The 19,669-nt window shown below is 41.9% G+C and overlaps 1 protein-coding gene across 3 annotated transcripts in view; it reads left to right on the top strand.

Moving 5' to 3' along the window:
- Positions 1-18,050, top strand: part of igsf5a (immunoglobulin superfamily, member 5a) — a 30,284-nt gene extending 12,234 nt beyond the window's left edge. For 2 of the 3 annotated variants that reach the window (XM_067433312.1, XM_067433313.1), the window contains exons 5-10: positions 1,442-1,561; positions 1,791-1,883; positions 11,021-11,048; positions 11,185-11,273; positions 14,567-14,616; positions 17,007-18,050. In XM_067433312.1, coding sequence (XP_067289413.1) covers positions 1,442-1,561; positions 1,791-1,883; positions 11,021-11,048; positions 11,185-11,273; positions 14,567-14,616; positions 17,007-17,066 — 440 coding nt within the window. In that variant the 3' untranslated portion in view covers positions 17,067-18,050. The remainder of the gene's footprint in view (positions 1-1,441; positions 1,562-1,790; positions 1,884-11,020; positions 11,049-11,184; positions 11,274-14,566; positions 14,617-17,006) is intronic. The other variant, XM_067433314.1, reaches the window with a different exon arrangement.
- The last annotated feature ends 1,619 nt before the right edge of the window (positions 18,051-19,669 follow it).

Genomic DNA, 19,669 nt, shown 5'->3' with positions numbered 1-19,669 from the left:
ACCATGCACAAATCAGAACAGTTACATTCAGGAACAGCTAGAGGGCACTGCAAACACCAATCCAGCCACTTGAAGTTTAGTATTATAATCAGAGCTAATTGCAATGATAACTCTGCTGTGATTTAAAGGGATAGTTCACCTAAAAATGAAAATTCTGTCATCATTTACTCACCCTCAAGTTGTTTCAAACCTGTATATTTCTTTGTTCTGCTGTACACAAAGGATATTTGAATGAATAAATGTACCAAGCAGATCTCACCCTCATTGACTACCATAGTATTTTTTTTTATCCTACTATGGAAGTCAATGGGGCTAAGAACTGCTTGGTTACAAACATTCTTTCACATACACTACATTGCCAAAATCATTTGGACACCCCTCCAAATCATTGAAGACAAAGTGGAAGCAATTGGGAACAATAGCAACTCGTCACGAAGAGGTGGGCCAAGTTATATCACAGAGTGGGTCAACATGGAGCAGAAGTCTGCAAATTTCTGCATAGTCAATTGCTAAAGACCACCAAACCCTGGGTTTCCATGGCCAAGCAGCTGCATCCAAGCCTTAAATAACCAAGTGCAATGCAAAGCATTGAATGCAGTGGTGTAAAGCATGCCACAACTGGACTCTAGAGCAGTGGAGACATGCTCTCTGAAGTGACTAATCATGCTTCTCTGTCTGGTAATCCCATGGATGAGTCTGGGTTTGGCGGTGGCCAGAAGAACGGTGCCTGAATGCATTGCGCCAAGTGTATAGTTTGATGGAGGGGGGATTATGGCGTGGAGTTGGTTTTCAGATGTTTGGCAGATGTCACTTTGTTCCAGTGAAAGGAACTCTAAATGCTTCCGCATACCAAGATATTTTGGACTATTTCATGCTCTTTGTCGGAACCGTTTGTGGAAAGCACTTTCTGTTCCAAGATGACTGTGTACCAGGTCCATAAAGACATGGATGAGCGAGTTTGGTGTGGAGGAACTTGACTGGGCTGCACAGTGTCCTGACCTCAACCTGACAGAACACCTTTGGGATGAATTCGAGCAGAATACTGCAAGCCAGGACTTTTGTCCAACATCAGAGGCTGAGCTCTCAAATGCACTTCTAGACAAATGGAAAAAAAAAATCCCATAAACACAATCCTAAACCTTGTGGAAAGCCTTCCCAGAAGAGTTGAAGGTGCTATAGCTGCAAAGGATGGGCCAACTCCATATGAAAACCTACGAATTAAAAATAAAAATGGGATGTCATTGAAGTGCATGTCCCAAAACGTTTGGCAATATAGTATCTTCCTTTGTATACAGCAGAACTAAGACATTTTGAAAAAAAAAAAAAAGATCTTTTAAACAACTTCAGGGTGAGCAAATGATGACAGAATTTACATTTTTGGGGGAACTAACCCTTTAAGTATGAAGAAGATGCGTAATTCTCTTATCACTTTCTGTTAAAGAAAAGCCTGTTAAAAGAGACCAGACGGTGTTGATCGCTATCACTGTTGCCTTCAGTGCTGCTGCTCTTTTGTTTCTAATCATCTATGGAATAGTTTTCTTCTGCAAGAGAAGAAAGAAAAGTGAGTATTTGTGGAGATGAATTCCATTTTTCATACTATATTCAGAGATGGGCAGTTTTTTAATTACATGTATTTAAACTTTGCATTTAGCTAATTAATTTTGAGTATTTTGTCATTCGTTTTTTCCTTAGTAAAAATCAACTGTCATTTGTAATTTAAATACTTTGAGAGACTGTATTTTGTATTTAAATATGTCATTTTTATTTTTGCATTTAACTTTCATCACCAGGCTTAATACTACTACCAACTAGCCTATCAGTTTTTTGGCTAGATTCAAGCAAATCACGTGACAAGCAGTTGGATCCATTCCGGCGTGTTCAAGGTTAGAAGCAAGCAAAGAAGCCGCTTTTGCGCTCAAACTGCTTTAATGTAAATGATCTAGTAAAATACTATTAGATATTATTCACTGCATGTCATTATAGAACAGAAGATAAAGACAAATAGCTAGAACTTGTGAATTGTCTTGCTGTGTGTGACATGCGCTGTCTAGTGATTTGTGGGTGGGCCAATTATAAAAAATAACATTATTTTTAATTGCAGGGTAATAGTTAAAAACAGGATATCTTAAGCAGAATTATAACTCAGTGCTTTATTTTCACTGATAAAACAGGTTGAGCTTAAGCAGCTGTTCCACATTTTAGCTATGACGTGGATGGAGGACACTTATTAGCGGGAGATCCCCAAGACAACACATTTTATATAAAATATTTTTAGGAATGTATAGAGGGAATAAGTCAGAATTAAGATGCATTTCCTGTGGGTTTCAGTACATGTGGAAGTGGATGGAAGTTAAGGCCAAAATCAGAACAGAAAAAAAAAGAAAGAAAAAGAAACAAAGGAAATAGCAATAACTTTGGAATGAGGAGGGAAGAGGAAGACACCTTTATAATATTCAAAACCATGTAGGAGGTTTAAGAGCTAAATTTGGTAGTAGACGAATAGATACATTCATATAATTATCATTACTAGACTAAATGATTGTCTATATAATGAGCAAACATGAGTCTGGGAATTGTAGTTTAATGGGATCAGTAGAAACTGTAGAGCATGTATTTCTGAGTGTTTCTGTTGGAAGAATTCAGAGAAATTGGGATAGAAAATCTATTGAATCATCATAAAACATGCATTAATGAGATACTTAAGAAAAGTAGATGTTATATATTTTTTCTAATTTTCAATTAGTTCTTCCTGTTCTAACAATGGTCCACACTCCAGCCCAGTAGATGGCGGGAATGCACCTATCGTTTGTTTGCACAACCGCCATAAAACACAAAAAGTAGACAAAGAAGAATTGCGGGTGGTGTCTTGGGTGGTGTCATGAAAAATCGGGTACTCCCTTGAAATCAGGTCTCCCCAAACTATCAGTTATTGATGATCCTAAGTGTATATATGTAACGGATCCACTGAGGCGGGTTGTAGTTGAACCCAAGTGCAGTATTTATTAAATCTAAATGTGAACAGAAATACAACAAACATAGGCTTGGCTTGGCATCAAATTAACAGCAAACATGAACTAACCAACAATGATACAGGGGATAATACTCAACGAGAGAAAATGAAAACATGAGGGCTATTTATACTGAGATTTGGGGAACACATGACAAAAACAACCAATGAGAACAAGACACATGGAACAAGGTTGTAACAAGTTCGATAGAGTAAGGAAGGAAGAGGACACGGGGGTCGGCAGGACTGTTGATGCTTTTTATTTTCAAACTCAATTTCAACGTGCACACTTCAGTGTGTGTCTCTTTTCTCATATGCTCAGTCTCAGTTTCACTTCCGGGTCACGCACTTCCGGGTTCCGGATAACTCAGGGTCTCGCATCAACAGTCCGTCTCTCTCTCTCCTTGGTCTCCGGTTCCGCTGGTGTTTTATCCCGTCTCTGCGCTCATTACTAGAACAAGAGACAGGTGTTATTAATCTGCGTCCAACCCACTCACTTACCGCTCGTCCCGCGGCCCTCTCTCCCGCTGCAGACCTCGCTGAACCACGCCCCCCTTGCCACATACCCCCACCGCCCGACTCAGGCCGGGGAGCCGTCCGGCCTGCAGCCCCCCCCCCCCCATTTCTGGAGAGGAAATCGGCCACAGCCATCTGAGCACCCGGCCTGTGGACCACCTTGAACTTAAACGGCTGAAGAGCCAGATACCAACGGGTGATCCGCGCGTTGGTATCCTTCATGCGGTGGAGCCATTGGAGAGGAGCGTGGTCCGAACAGAGAGTGAACTCCCGCCCCAGGAGGTAATAGCGGAGAGTGAGAACGGCCCATCTGATGGCCAAACACTCCTTTTCTATGGTGCTGTACTTAGCTTCCCTCTTGGAGAGCTTACGGCTAATGTACAGCACCGGCCGCTCTCCCCCCTCCACCTCCTGGGCCAGGACTGCGCCCAGCCCCCTGTCCGACGCGTCAGTCTGCAACAAGAAAGGGAGAGAAAAGTCAGGGGAGTGTAACAGCGGCCCGCCACATAGAGCAGCCTTTACTTGGGTAAAAGCCTGTTGACACGGCTCCGTCCACTGGACCGTATCTGGTAGCCCCTTTCTAGTAAGATCAGTCAAAGGGCTGGTGAGGTCCGAATAATTTGGTATAAACCGTCTATAATATCCCGCCAGCCCCAAGAACTGTCTTACCTCCTTTTTGGTCCTGGGCCTCGGACAGGTTGCAATTGCGGCAGTCTTATCAATTTGGGGACGCACCTGTCCATGACCCAAGTGGAAGCCCAGATACCTTACTTCCACCCGCCCAATCGCACACTTCTTCGGATTGGCCGTGAGCCCCGCTCTCCTCAGCGACCTCAGGACCGCCCTCACATGCTGCATATGCCGCTGCCAATCGTGACTATAAATCACTATGTCATCTAGGTACGCAGCAGCATATGCAGCATGGGGACGCAAAATCCTATCCATGAGCCGCTGGAAGGTTGCGGGTGCCCCGAACAAGCCGAAAGGAAGCGTGACAAATTGGTGTAATCCAAACGGCGTGGTGAAAGCTGTTTTTTCTTTGGACAATGGAGACAAGGGGATCTGCCAATAGCCCTTTGTTAAGTCCAGTGTCGAATAAAATCGAGCCGTGCCTAACCGATCAAGCAACTCGTCAACCCGTGGCATTGGATACGCGTCGAACTTCGACACAGCGTTCACCTTGCGGTAGTCCACACAGAACCTGACCGAGCCGTCTGTTTTGGGGACCAAAACTATCGGGCTCGCCCAGTCACTGTTGGACTCCTCGATTACTCCCATGTCGAGCATTGCGCCTAATTCGTCCTGAACTACTTTTTTCTTGTGTTCAGGCAAGCGATACGGCCGGCTGCGAACTACCACGCCCGGCTCGGTCTCGATATGGTGCTGAATCAAGTCGGTACGTCCCGGTAGGGGCGAGAACACGTCAGCGAACTCCGCCTGCAATTTCGACAAATCAGCGAGTTGTAACGGTGAGAGGTGATCTCCCCCCGGGGCCAACGCGACTGATTGCGCTTTAATGCTCGCCTCTGGCCCGAGATCATCCTCTCCCCCGATCACCGTTGCCAACAACACCGATTCCACCTCATTCCATTTTTTGAGCAGATTGAGGTGGTATATTTGACGTGCCCCGTTCCTATCGGATCGTATCACTTCATAATCGAGCTCTCCTATCTGCCGTGCGACCTCAAACGGCCCCTGCCACTTTGACATTAATTTTGAGCTCGACGTTGGGAGTAGAACGAGCACTTTCTCTCCCGGTGTGAATTTGCGTAGTTTAGTACCCCTGTTATATGACCGGCTCTGGCGGTCCTGGGCTTGCAACAAATTCTCCCTAGATAGCCGCCCCAATGTGTGGAGTTTTGTTCGCAAGTCCATGACGTACTGAATTTCGTTTTTGGCCAACGAAGGCCCCTCCTCCCAAGTTTCTCGTAGGACGTCCAGCACCCCCCGTGGCTGTCGCCCGTAGAGAAGCTCGAAGGGGGAAAACCCCGTGGAGGCTTGCGGGACCTCGCGCACAGCAAATAAGAGGGGTTCTAACCACCGATCCCAATTTTTGGCGTCTTCCTGTACGAATTTACGGATCATGGATTTAAGAGTGCGATTAAATCGTTCGACCAAGCCGTCTGTTTGTGGGTGATAGACGCTGGTGCGAATGGATTTAATGCCCAATAATCCGTACAATTCGCTTAACGTGCGTGACATAAACGCCGTGCCTTGATCAGTGAGGATTTCTTTTGGAATCCCCACCCGGGAGATTAAACGAAACAGTGCGTCCGCAACACTCTTCGCCGAGATGCTGCGGAGAGCCACTGCTTCCGGATATCGTGTTGCGTAGTCCACGATAACTAGCGCAAAACGATGTCCGCATGCGGATCGCTCTAATGGCCCGATGAGGTCCATCGCAATTCTCTCGAAGGGGACCTGCATTAATGGTAGGGGGCGCAATGGCGCTTTTGGGGCGGCCAGTGGGTTCACCAACTGACATTCAGGACAAGACGCGCACCACCTGCGCACATTGTCATGAATGCCTGGCCAAAAAAATCGGGTCATTAAACGATTCAGCGTGGCCGCCTGCCCCAGGTGGCCCGCCATCGGGTTAGAGTGAGCCGCCTGGAAAAGCATTTCCCGGCGGCTCTTTGGTACTAACAACTGGGTTGTATCCATTTTTGTCTGAGCGTCTTGGGTCACTCGATACAACCTATCCTTAATTATGGCAAAATAAGGATACGTGACAGGCAATGCGGGTTGGAGGGACTGACCGTCGATAGTGCGGACCTGTTGGAAAGCATGTTTTAGAGTCTCATCTTGAGACTGCTCCAGAGGGAAGTCATCGCGGTCCGAGAGAATCAGTCTCTCCACCCCGCTTGGTTCCTCTGAAGCAGTTCCCAAGGGTCCCGTATCAGTCTCGCCAACCTGCACTCGCACCGCCCCGTTCCTAGCCTTGTTTCCCCAAGCGGCATCCGCGCATAACGACCCCAATAACGCCGAAAAGGCGGGCCAATTCGTCCCCAGAATTAGCGGATGCCGGAGGTGGGGACTAACCGCCACCTCAACACTATGCTTTTTCCCCCTAAACTGTATCGTGACTGGGACAACCGGATATTCCACCACATCCCCGTGCACACACCGCACCTTAACCATGCGGCTTGTATCCAATGCCCCAGGCTGCATCAGGCTTTGATGGATCGAGGTTTGGTTACATCCTGAATCCACCAAGGCCTGATATGTACCCCCCTTGATACTTACAGGAATTTGGTACTCTCCTGCTTGATCGGGGGTGGTCCGCTGGACGTCCGGGATCCGGATCATTGTTCCGATGTCCATCATCGGACACCGGTCCACAAAATGATCCGGATCGCCGCACCGCCAGCAGGCCAGCCCAGGCCTACCCGCCGCCCCGCGCGGGGAGTGGGTTGGAGGCTGAGCGCGGAAAGGGGGCGGAACCGGATCCAATGTCACTACCCATCCCCAGCGGCCCCGCCCCCCTGGGCGGGACCCGCGAACTCCCAGACGGTCCAGGGCCCATCCCACCCCGGCCTCTGGGGGGGACGCGAGGAGGGCCTGGAGGGCGGGACCTGGGGAGAGGGACAGGTCGAGAGAGAGAGAGAAAAGGGGGAGAGAGAGAGGGAGAAGTTAGTGGGGGTTCGCCGACCCCCGGGCACGCCACCAGATGGTCCTCCGCCAAGTTGATGGCCGTCTCCAGCGACGTGGGCCGGTGGCACTGGGCCCACTCGGCGGTCTTCCTGGGGAGCCGAGTGATAAACTGCTCCAGCACCACCAGATCGACAACATGGTCCACGTCGCTGCCGCCGGCCAGAAGCCATCTGCGGCACTCGTCCCGGAGCTGTTGGGCCAAGGCGAAGGGTCAACCGGACTCACCCCACTCCAGGGAACGGAAACGCTGGCGGTGTTGCTCGGGGGTCCGGCCGACCCGCTGAAGTATGGCCCTCTTTAGATCGTCGTAGTCCAGGAGGTTCGCGACCGGTAGCTGTTGTGCGGCCGCCTGGGCTTCGCCGGATAGCAGGGGGATGAGGCGCACCGGCCACTGTGCCCGGGGCCACCCGCAGGCCTCCGCGGCCTTCTGGAACAAATCGACGAAGGCCTCCGGGTCGTCTTCCGGCCCCATTTTCTGTAGGGGCACGTGCACCGGTGCGCTGGCCCGCCCAGCGGCCTCGGCGCGAACCTCCCGGTCCATCCAGCTCCGGAACCGCTCGCGGTCCTCTTGCTGGCCTTGGACGATCGCCTCGAAGCGAAGGGAGTTGATGACATCCGCAAATGGCGAGGCGGAGGGCGTTGTCATGGCGGCGGCGCTGTCCTGCTTCCTTCCCGGGTTTCGGCACCAGTGTAACAAGTTCGATAGAGTAAGGAAGGAAGAGGACACGGGGGTCGGCAGGACTGTTGATGCTTTTTATTTTCAAACTCAATTTCAACGTGCACACTTCAGTGTGTGTCTCTTTTCTCATATGCTCAGTCTCAGTTTCACTTCCGGGTCACGCACTTCCGGGTTCCGGATAACTCAGGGTCTCGCATCAACAGTCCGTCTCTCTCTCTCCTTGGTCTCCGGTTCCGCTGGTGTTTTATCCCGTCTCCGCGCTCATTACTAGAACAAGAGACAGGTGTTATTAATCTGCGTCCAACCCTCTCATTTACCGCTCGTCCCGCGGCCCTCTCTCCCGCTGCAGACCTCGCTGAACCACGCCCCCCTTGCCACAAAGGTAACCAATCAGAATATGACATAACTAAACCAACAAAAGGAGGCATAACACAAAGTTTATGCTGCATTCCAGGCAGGTTTTTGAGCCCGTAGGTTACAATTTCAAAGCACGACTCTGTAGCGTTCCTGGCTGTAACACTAGACTACCTGAACGCAAGGAATTGCGGTAGGTAGATGTTAACAAAGCATGGCGGACCAGATGGGCCTTATGCTCATTTACAATCATTTCTACCACCAAAGGTGCTTACTCCTTGCGTATTTGAGGGAAAAGGAGGAGAAAAAAACGGCACATAAGGCAAGAGAAACACTGGTTACGGGTTGCCTGCAAAGCGGCATAAGGATGCACGTGACAAGACCAGGAACTTGAAACATGACAATTGAAAACATAAACATAAAACAAAACCCGTAACCAACTGTGACAATATGCAAATTATATTAATTTAAAATATGCATTTAGATAATAATGCATATGTAAACCATATATAATAATAAAACCAATTGAACGTAATATCTTACACTTTAACTGTTAATAAATAATAATAATAGCCTATTAAATGAATAATTCAACATCCTTCATTTGTATGTAAACTCACAATGTTCAAGCATCTAACTACACGTGAATAACGTGATTTATTTGCGCAAATCAGAAGTCGTGTCTGGTGTAACGCACAATAAGGGCTGGAAACAAAATTCTAGCCGATTCGGACTCCTCCTAGGCCTTTCTCTGATTTTCACAAAAATAGAACCAGATCATCTTCAGACCATGTTGACAAAAACTTAAGGAACTCAAGTCGATTTGTCAAACCGTTCGTGAATAACGTGCAAACAAACTTAACGAAGTGCCAAAATTAACATGAAGCTATCTGCTGTCTATATGCTGTCTCTGCAACACTTTTCGACAGTGTATTCTGACCAATCTTGTTGTGTGTTTAGGACAACCACAATCTGAGGCTACATGCAACGTTTTGCTTATAACTTCTTAGCGCTTTGAACAAAAATAACAAAACTGGGCTCTTTACATTCAGTGCAGCATGCTGAGTCGAAGGATACTCAATTTTCCCATATCCGCCATTTTGTCGTAAAATGCAATATTTTATGAACGCATTGGCGTATCATTACGGAACTCAGTATGTGTCTTTGGCACAAGCTCTGACAGTACTCAAAAAGTTATGGGGCAGTGCCACTTTGTGGTCAAAAGTTATTTTGAAAAAAAAAATGTTTTGATTAAATGTGCCTATTGTATATTGTAAATGCCTTCTCATGCCGAGAACATAGATACCAAGTTTGTCATATTTGGCCAAACATCCTGTCTGCCATTTTAATTATATTTCAAAACCTACTTTTTCTAACTCCTCCTAGACCGTTTTTCCAGTTTTCACTAAAATCGAAATGTATTATCTTGAGACCATGCCAACAAAAAGTTTTCGTGTCGATAGACAAAATCGTTTTCAGCAACAAAGTTAAGGCATGATGCCAAAATGACTCTTGAGGCTATAGGCTTTTTCGACTTCACCTAGCGATGCGCAGACCGATCGGCGGCTGACTTAAAGCAGTGCATGCCAGTTAGAAATGTTGTCCGACTTGAGACAGCGCCGACAGCACGTGACTGTGATGTATGTCAACAAAGTACCGCGAGAGTGGTTTGAGAGCAGCCGGCTGATGCAGCCGCTGCAGATTCTCAAGGGGGACTGCAGGAGGCTGCTCGAGCTGTGATGACGACACAGCTGATCCACGATTGGCCGATTTCACCACATGGCCACGATGTGTTTCGTGTTTATTCTAAAACCTTATGTTATGCTAATGCTCACAAATTATTCATTTATAACACTAAAACCTCTTTTCATGTAGTTGCGATGTTATATTGTCATGTTTATCAAACTAAAATGGATAAAAACCGTTGACAACCTTTCATTGATAGTGTAGGTTTATATGTTCAACTTTAATCTTGTCCAAATAGACGCTGTATTAAGCAGTACATAAAGTGTTGCATGAAAATGTCATTTGAAACATCTGTGTATTTGAGAAATATTGCATTCATTTAACTTCATCTGTGATAAAGTTTGCAAACGCAGCGCAAGCGTCACCACGGGAAGCAGAAAGTGTCCGACCTCACGTCTCCGTTTGCAGCTCCTCCCCGCTTGCACTCGGCTACTCTCGCCGATCGCATCCATCCAGCCGCAGCCGATGTCGAACACACCTTATATCTTTGCAATGCTTTGACATACTGACACCAAGCTTTGCATGTGCCCTTGGCACCTTACTCTGATCACACCACATCAGTTTCTTAACAGTGCCACATATTGGTCAAAAGTGATAAACCATTAAATCACATTAGTAGTAACTGTATTGGATTTTTCAGCCAATTGGCCTAAAATCATCTTAATTTCTTGAATTGCTCAGTGTTACAGTTGTTCTTATGCCCAGCTATGCTTGCATGACTTATTGTGCCTTCTTTGCACTTGGCCCCCTTTACTGCAGCTTGCAGCTATATTTTTGTTTGTATTTTCAAATGACAAATTACTTTTCACAGCAGTATTTTATTTAAATACTTTTGATGAGTAAGTATTTGTAATTTGTAACTTAATACGTTTTGATGTATTTGTGCCCATCTCTGACTATATTATATAAGCCAGATTAGTTGCATTAGTGCATCCCAAATAAAAAAAGTGTCAGATTGTGTAGTTGTGATAAGCTAACTGGACTAGATACTAGCTAAACCACTTATCTTGTTTATGTAATTCTGGCCTTTATCTGGTATCAGCTCATTTACTTCTTTTCTACAGAATCAAGCTATCAAGAGGAGGTCAGGAGGTGAGAAATTAGCTCCAGTGTGTCTTTTTGATTTCAGAGAAATTGAAAATTTAACATAATGTGAAATTGTACAATTATTTATTTCAAAATCTTTATTATTGTAAGTGGTTTGCTAACAGGTGGGCTTCCGTTTCAGGGCTCGAGTCCAGTCCCAGAATAGGACGCCTGTCACACAAGATGAGCGAGGACAGGACAACCGAGGATATACTACAGATGGACATGATGGTGTGTATATGGATAAACAAACACACTATCATCCCATATGTTTACATGTACTGATTTGGCCTGCATTATGAGGATCCAAATATTGTGGCATGTATGCAGGTTTCAGGCCACGCCCTCTACATTATGAGGACATGCCGATGTCCTTGAAATTTAAATTGCTTAATAAACATACAAAATATTTTTCTTTTTTTTAAATATTTTTTTTTAAAATTGCAGAAAGCTTTTTATGTGTATAGGTTTAAGTTTAGGGTCTAGAAAATGTAATGAGCTCAGTATAAAAACCATTACACTTATGGGATATCCTCATAATGATATTCTCCAAAAAATGCTGGGTTGTTTTAACAAATGTTTTTGTCAAATATGGACAAACAAACCATACACACTATATATATATATATATATATATATATATATATATATATATATATATATATATATATATATATATATATATATATATATATATATATATATATATATATATATATATATATATATATATATATATATATATATATATATATATATATATATATATATATATATATATTAGGGCCGGGACTTTAACGCGTTAATTAAGATTAATTAATTACGTGACTTTAACGCGTTAATTAATTACGCAAAAAATAAAAAAAAATCAACCGCATTTATTTTTGCACTGCGGAACGTTTTTCAATGAATCAGTTTCGACGGACCGATTATACTGGAACACCAACTAGCGCTCCGGAGCCTATGCTCCGGAGTCAAGACAACAACAAACCTTGGGTGCGTCTCAATCAGCTCCCTAGTTCAGTAGTCAGGGCACTGATCAGGGAGTCAGCCCATTGACTTATGTCTTGATCAGTGCCCTGACTAGGGAACTAGGGAGCTGATTGAGACGCAGGGCATGAGTGAACATGAGCGGAGAAGCTGATGAGACCGCTTTGCTTGGCCCCGTGGATTGGAAATTTTGTTTTAAAAAACGAAAGAATGGAAGCGTCGTCAAGAGCATGGTAGTGTGCAAGCTATACAACAAGGAATTTGCGTATCACCGCAGCACATCGAGCCTCAAATATCACAAATATGCTTTTTCTACACTTAATGGCAAACATTGCGCTGGTCTGCTGGACTGAAATAAATAAACAATATTTTGTTGATTAAGCTTATGTATTCAGTCATTATTCAATGGTGTACTAAAAATACATGTGAAAAATTACTTCTCATTGTTCTCAGGTCAAATATTTATATGCGATTAAAATGCGATTAATTTCGATTAATTAATTACAAAGCCTCTAATTAATTAGATTAATTTTTTTTAATCGAGTCCCGGCCCTAATATATATATATATATATATATATATATATATATATATATATATATATATATATATATATATATATATATATATATATATATATATATATATATATATATATATACACTCACCTAAAGGATTATTAGGAACACCTGTTCAATTTCTAATTAATGCAATTATCTAATCAACCAATCACATGGCAGTTGCTTCAATGCATTTAGGGGTGTGGTCCTGGTCAAGACAATCTCCTGAACTCCAAACTGAATGTCAGAATGGGAACGAAAGGTGATTTAAGCAATTTTGACCGTGGCATGGTTGTTGATGCCAGACGGGCCGGTCTTAGTATTTCACAATCTGCTCAGTTACTGGGATTTTCCACACAACCATTTTTAGGGTTTACAAAGAATGGTGTGAAAAGGGAAAAACATCCAGTATGCGGCAGTCCTGTGGGCGAAAATGCCTTGTTGATTCTAGAGGTCAGAGGAGAATGGGCAGACTGATCCAAGCTGATAGAAGAGCAACTTTGACTCAAATAACCACTCGTTACAACCAAGGTATCAGCAAAGCATTTGTGAAGTCATAGCACGCACAACCTTGAGGCGGATGGGATACAACAACAGAAGACCCCACCGGGTACCACTCATCTCCACTACAAATAGGAAAAAGAGGATATAATTTGCACGAGCTTACCAAAATTGGACAGTTGAAGACTGGAAAAATGTTGCCTGGTGTGATGAGTCTTGATTTCTGTTGAGACATTCAGATGGTAGAGTCAGAATTTCGCGTAAACAGAATGAGAACATGGATCCATCCTACCTTGTTACCACTGTGCAGGCTGGTAGTGGTGGTGTAATGGTGTGGGGATGTTTTCTTGGCACACTTTAGGTCCCTTAGTGCCAACTGGGCATTGTATAAATGCCACAGCCTACCTGAGCATTGTTTCTGACCATGTTCATCCCTTTATGACCATCCTCTGATGCTATTTCCAGCAGGATAATGCACCATGTCACAAAGCTTGAATCATTTCAAACTGGTTTCTTGAACATGAAAATGAGTTCACTGTACTAAAATGGCCCCCACAGTCACCAGATCTCAACCTAATAGAGCATCTTTGAGATGTGGTGGAACGGGAGCTTCCTGCCCTGGATGTGCATCTCACAAATCTCCATCAACTGCAAGATGCTATCCTATCAATATGGGCCAACATTTCTAAAGAATGCTTTCAGCACCTTGTTGAATCAAAGCCACGTAGAATTAAGGCAGTTCTGTAGGCGAAAGGGGATCAAACACAGTATTAGTATGGTGTTCCTAATAGTCCTTTAGGTGAGTATATATATATATATATATATATATATATATATATATATATATATATATATATATATATATATATATATATATATATATATATATATATATATATATATATATATATATATATATATATATATATATAGTAATACACATATTACTAATGATGCATACTATATACTGGTGATCAGTTGAGATTTACAATACAATCCATTAAATAGTTTTGCATTTTCTTTACAATTGTTTTCTATGGAAAAATGCTTGCGTTTCTATTGTGGGTCTGCTTGCCTGTACAAAGTATGCATCATTAATAAGCTACTTATTGAATTTTGTCTTATGTCACAGTCTTTCCTCAGTACTTAATGTTAACCGGCTTGTAAAAATAGCTGGCGAGCAATGGAGGAAAGTCTTTGTTTTGCTCTCCAGTTGGCCGTTCCTATAAGGGACGGCCAACTGTCCCTTATAGGGGCCAACTGACGGCCCCAACACATCACATGGAAACTATAAAAAAGTAATTATTGCTTTCAAAATTTCTAGCAAAAATGTCTGCACACAAGAAGCCTCATTTTACTTTCTTTCATTGTCATTTATTTTAATGTGAGGTTTCAGGAAAGCATGAAGGAACTCTGCTATAAACCATCATGTTAAATACAATAATACAAAAATCTTTGCTTCTCTTTACTGCAGGACACACCGACGACAGAGTCTGGTACACAAGCTATTCTAACAAACATCAGGTGATGCCTCAGATCAAGCTTGAAGTCAACAAGAAACCAAAACTTCAACTATTTTTTTCCTTAACACAAAATCTTGTTTTAAAGTATTCAATTGGTATTCCAAAGAAACATTATTCCAAAGAAAAGGCTGTCATATTAAAGTGCACTATTATGCTTTTTTTGGATATTACCTTTCATGTAGTGTGTAATATAGCTGTTTGTGGAATTAAAAGGTCAGCAAAGTTTCAAGCATCATAATACACAAAGGTAGGTTTGTAACACATTTGTATAATGCTATGCTCTGCACTGGCTGCCTGTGAACAACGTCTACTTTGACCGGCCCTCAAACACTATAGTCATAGCTGAGGCCTGAACGAGTTTGATTCGTGTAGTCGACATGTTGAGGACTCGGGATTAAATGATATGGTAAAACTGACACCTTCAGCCTCCGGAGCTGAAATTCAGATATGGTAATGGCCGTTTTGTTTCCAACACCTGCTGTAAGCAGTAGACCAATCACAACAGACTGGGCCAATCAGAGCAGTCTGACCAATCAGAGCAGAGCAGACTCTTAGAATGCTGTGTCAAACTGTTTTAGAAACTGTGAGAAAAGAGGTGACGCTGCAATGTATATTATGAGGAAATTAAAGTGTTTTTTGACCTTGGATGCATGTAAACCTACTGTACTAGACCTCCAAAACCAAATTAGCAACCTTTAAAATATCTTAAATATGTACTATTTTTAAAATGATTTATCTAAAAACCATTAGAACAATGTTATATGTTTTGTTGACTTAGAGTATCCCAAATGTTTCCAAGAATGTTTAAATCCAGAGTAACAAGCGATTATAACCTGGACACGGACCATGTCCGTCCGTCGCCCAAAATGACATCATACCCGCGTTACTCTCGATTTCCATTTTTCTGTAGAAAACTTGGAAACACCAAAGATGTTTATGGTGTCTTTTATTAGGTGAGCAACTATTTGGATGCATTCTTCAACAGAAAACGAATTATTGTTATATAGCTAAACACATTTAGTCTTATTTTTTAAATCTGTTTTTCATGATTTACTGTGAGTACCATGTTTACCATGCCTAATATCGATCTAGCTCACTGCAGTGCAACAAGTTTCTCTTATTTCTTAATTTTCAACACACTCAAATGTACAGTACAGGCCAAAAGTTTGGACACATTACTATTTGGAATGTGTTTGAAAGAAGTTTCTTCTGCTCATCAAGCCTGTATTTATTTGATCAAAAATACAGAAAAAAATGTAATATTGTGATATATTACTACAATTTAAAATAATTGGTTTTCAATTTATTATACTTTAAATGATCATTTATTTCTGTGATGCAAAGCTGAATTTTCAGTATCATTCCTCCAGTCTTCAGTGTCATGTGATCCTCCAGAAATCATTCTAATATGCTGATTTATTTTCAAAGTTGGAAACAGTTCTGCTGATTAATATTTTTTCATAACCTGTGATACTTTTTTATAATACTTTGATGAATAAAAAGTAAAAAAAAAAAACCTTTTGTAACAACAATATACACTACGGGTCAGTCATTTTGGGGTCAGTCATTTTTTTCCTTTCTTTTTTCAAATAAATTAATAATTTTATTTAGCAAGTATGTGTTAAATTGATAAAAAAATGATAGTAAAGAAGATTTAAATTATTTAAAAATTGTTTTCATTTTGAATAAATGCAGTTCTTTTGAACCTTTTATTCATCAAATATATTAGGCAGCAGAACTATTTCCAACACTCATAATAAATCAGAATATGAGAATGATTTCTGAAGGATCATGTGATAGACTGGATGTCACGTGACACTGAAGACTGGAGTAACAATCCTGAAAACTCAGCTTTGCATCACAGAAATAAATGATAATTTAAAGTATAATACATTGAAAACCAAATATTTTAAATTGTAATAATATATCACAATATAATTTTTTATTTTTTGTATTTTTGATGAAATAAATGCAGGCTTGATGAGCAGAAGAAACTTCTTTCAAAAACATTACAAAGAGTAATGTGTCCAAACTTTTGGCCTGTACTGTATGTAGTATGATAAAACAACGCTGTGTTACCCCACATACACATGAGCAGAAGCAGATGTCATCTGCTGCATAATAATCCAGGCATCATCAAGCTGCACCTTAATTTTGAATAAGCGACATCTAGAGGCGAAAAATTACATATTGTGGCTTTAATAGGGGTACTGTAATAATTTTTCATCAAAATGTAACTGTTAAAATCCACTTTACACCTAATGTGTTTTTTTTCTCTTAAGTAAAATGGGGTGTGGGTGTCTTTTATGTTGACTTCAACGTTTCCATGCATTTCACTAGCATGATTATTTGCAAAGACTCCAAATCTGATGCAAATCTTTGGTTTTTCAGATGCCTCAAGTCTCTCTTGAAGATGGTAACAGGAAGCACAGACACATGACCATCGTCTAGAGACTAAATCTGACTGGTGAACCTTTCTGTTGGAATTCACAGACAGCAGGTGTTCTGGCTTTCTTCTCTCTTGTGCATAAACTCTTCGTTTTAGGTTTAATTACAGAAGAAAGAGAACACAAGGGACTTCATATCAGCACCTGCACAGGATTATTTATTAGAACACCGAAGCATTTTCTCGGTGGTCTCAGGCTTTTGGACCCCACTGAATACTGTATGTTTTTTTTTATCACCAGTGCATGTTTAACATAATGAGCTTTTATGGGCTTTAACAGATAAACATGATCAAAATGAGGGCGGTCGAGGTGTTGGTTGAAATCCACCCGTGTCTGTTTGGTCAGACGAATAAATCAGATTTTGTGTTCATTGTATATCCTCGTATTTGCGTAATGCATACATTGTATGCTTGCATATCCACAGCAGGTTTGTTTGAATCGACAACATCCAGTTTTCTGCAGAATTATAAAATCATCAGCATATGGCACAAGACACCCAGTGAGAGTTTTGCTTCCTGCTTTTACAATTAAACCAAAGATTTTTCATGAGAGGACCATCTTATGTGACACATTATGCTTCACGGAGCATAATGCGGTTAAAGAATTAATCTAAACCACTGATCCTTAACTCCCCACAGGGAGAAAACAGCTTAAACTGCTCACTTAAATTATTTATACATTGAAGTGTCATGAAACGGATTGGAATTATGTGATTCAGATCACTTTATAATATCAAATTCAGATTAAATTTACAACGACTGTATGTGTTGTTTTGCACTTGTCTGCACTTTCCCCCCACATTTCTACAGCATTAAAATGATTTACAATGATTTCGAACAAATGTTTTAATTATTATGCTACAAAATTGCTTTCAAGAATGGGCATATTTTTACAAAGTTATTTGTTGTTTCCCCCCTTGTTTTAAGCTCAAATCTCACAAAATTTCGTTAGATTTATGCTTTAAAGGGTTACTTCAGTGATTAGCATATGGCTTATATTCAAATAAATGTGCTTTCCCCCCTCATATCCCCCTGAGACAAGAGATTTATGCATTTTATTTCTGGAAAAATTCCTCCTATGATGCAAATTGACGATATTTGCATCATAGGAGGAATGTTTGGCCAAAGGCTAAAGACTACAGCCCGCAGAGGGAGCCATTTTCGCATGTTTTGAACCCACGCATGGGGGATGGAGATCACACTCAGAGCTCAGCTCAGCTACAGGCACTCATTTAAATGGAGCTATGGTGAGCAATGTAAGTCTTTTAACTTCTCAAATGAATTTCTATGAAAGTTAAGCTTGCAAAGGCATGAACTGAAACACACCAGACTGAACTCGCGTTGTGAATGTATGCCGCGAGTGTAGTCGCGATTACCTCAGCTCTTATCACGAAAGCTCATTAGCTCATTTATCTGACTCCTGCAGTTAGTGCTCAGTGCTGTGATACTCGCGCGGTGACTCACTCATTATATTGAACAGACACGTTCAGTTTTTAATTGTAGTGTCTTCTCCAACTCAGTCACAGTAATCCAGTTGGTGGCTTTGGGAATGTCCTCACAGGGCAGCGAAGCATTCTATGAATTGTAGTCTTTCATTCCCATGAGACAAAAATACATTTTCTGTCTTTTCTCAGTCTAGAAGACACCAAATTCAAAAATAATTTCACATTTCTACTACATTGTTGACCCAGTTTAAATACAGATTCATCTTCCCAGCGCTGAAGTACCCCTTTAAACAACAAGAAGAAAAAATGTCAGTGAGATAAGAAAAATGTGTTTAACTCCATTCTAAAATCATTCAAAATATATACTTTATTTTATTTTGCTTCTCAGGATGTTTGGATATTTTGTTCTGGAAAAAAAGATAAAAATCCTACTAAAATCCTGAAAATGTGACCATAGATTTTTATGTATTCAACAATAAAGTTATTATTAATTTATAAAACATTTTGTAAAATTTTTGTATTTGTGTGTGTGTGTGTGTGTGTGTGTGTGTGTGTGTGTGTGTGTGTGTGTGTGTGTGTGTGTGTGTGTGTGTGTGTGTGTGTGGTCCATCCACCATGGTGCAGTTGCTCGGTTAGTGCGGTTCATTTGAACATATGTGAACGCTGCCATCCGAACCCTGGTACGCACCAAACAAGTGGACCGAGACCGCTAAAAAGATGGGTCTCGGTCCGCTTCCAAACAAACTCTGGTGCGGTTAGATTGATATATGAAAACAACACGGACCAAAGACATGTAAACAAACCATAAACCGGATGTAATGTCACAAGATGCGACACATAGTCAGCTGATTATGAACAGTTCGGTAAGCAAGCTCCTACGTCATATAAGCCGACCAATCAGGTTGTGACCGTCTCGCTATGCCTTTGGTTCGGTAACTTTAGGTTTGCTGTTAAAAATGCCAGTGTGAATGCTAAGCGGACCAGGACTATATGTTTTGTTTTTTTGTCCGGACCAACCGAACCAAACTAATCGAACTACAGGTGTGAACGCACCCCAAAAAGATGGGTCTCGGTCCGCTTCCAAACAAACTCTGGTGCGGTTCGATTAATATATGAACGCAACATGGACCAAAGACATGTAAAAGAACCATAAACCGGACGTA

Source organism: Pseudorasbora parva, chromosome 23, assembly GCF_024679245.1.
Source record: "Pseudorasbora parva isolate DD20220531a chromosome 23, ASM2467924v1, whole genome shotgun sequence".
Lineage (NCBI taxonomy): Eukaryota > Metazoa > Chordata > Actinopteri > Cypriniformes > Gobionidae > Pseudorasbora > Pseudorasbora parva.
Note: the sequence above shows the minus strand (reverse complement) of the source record. Positions and strands in the feature narration are given on the sequence as shown.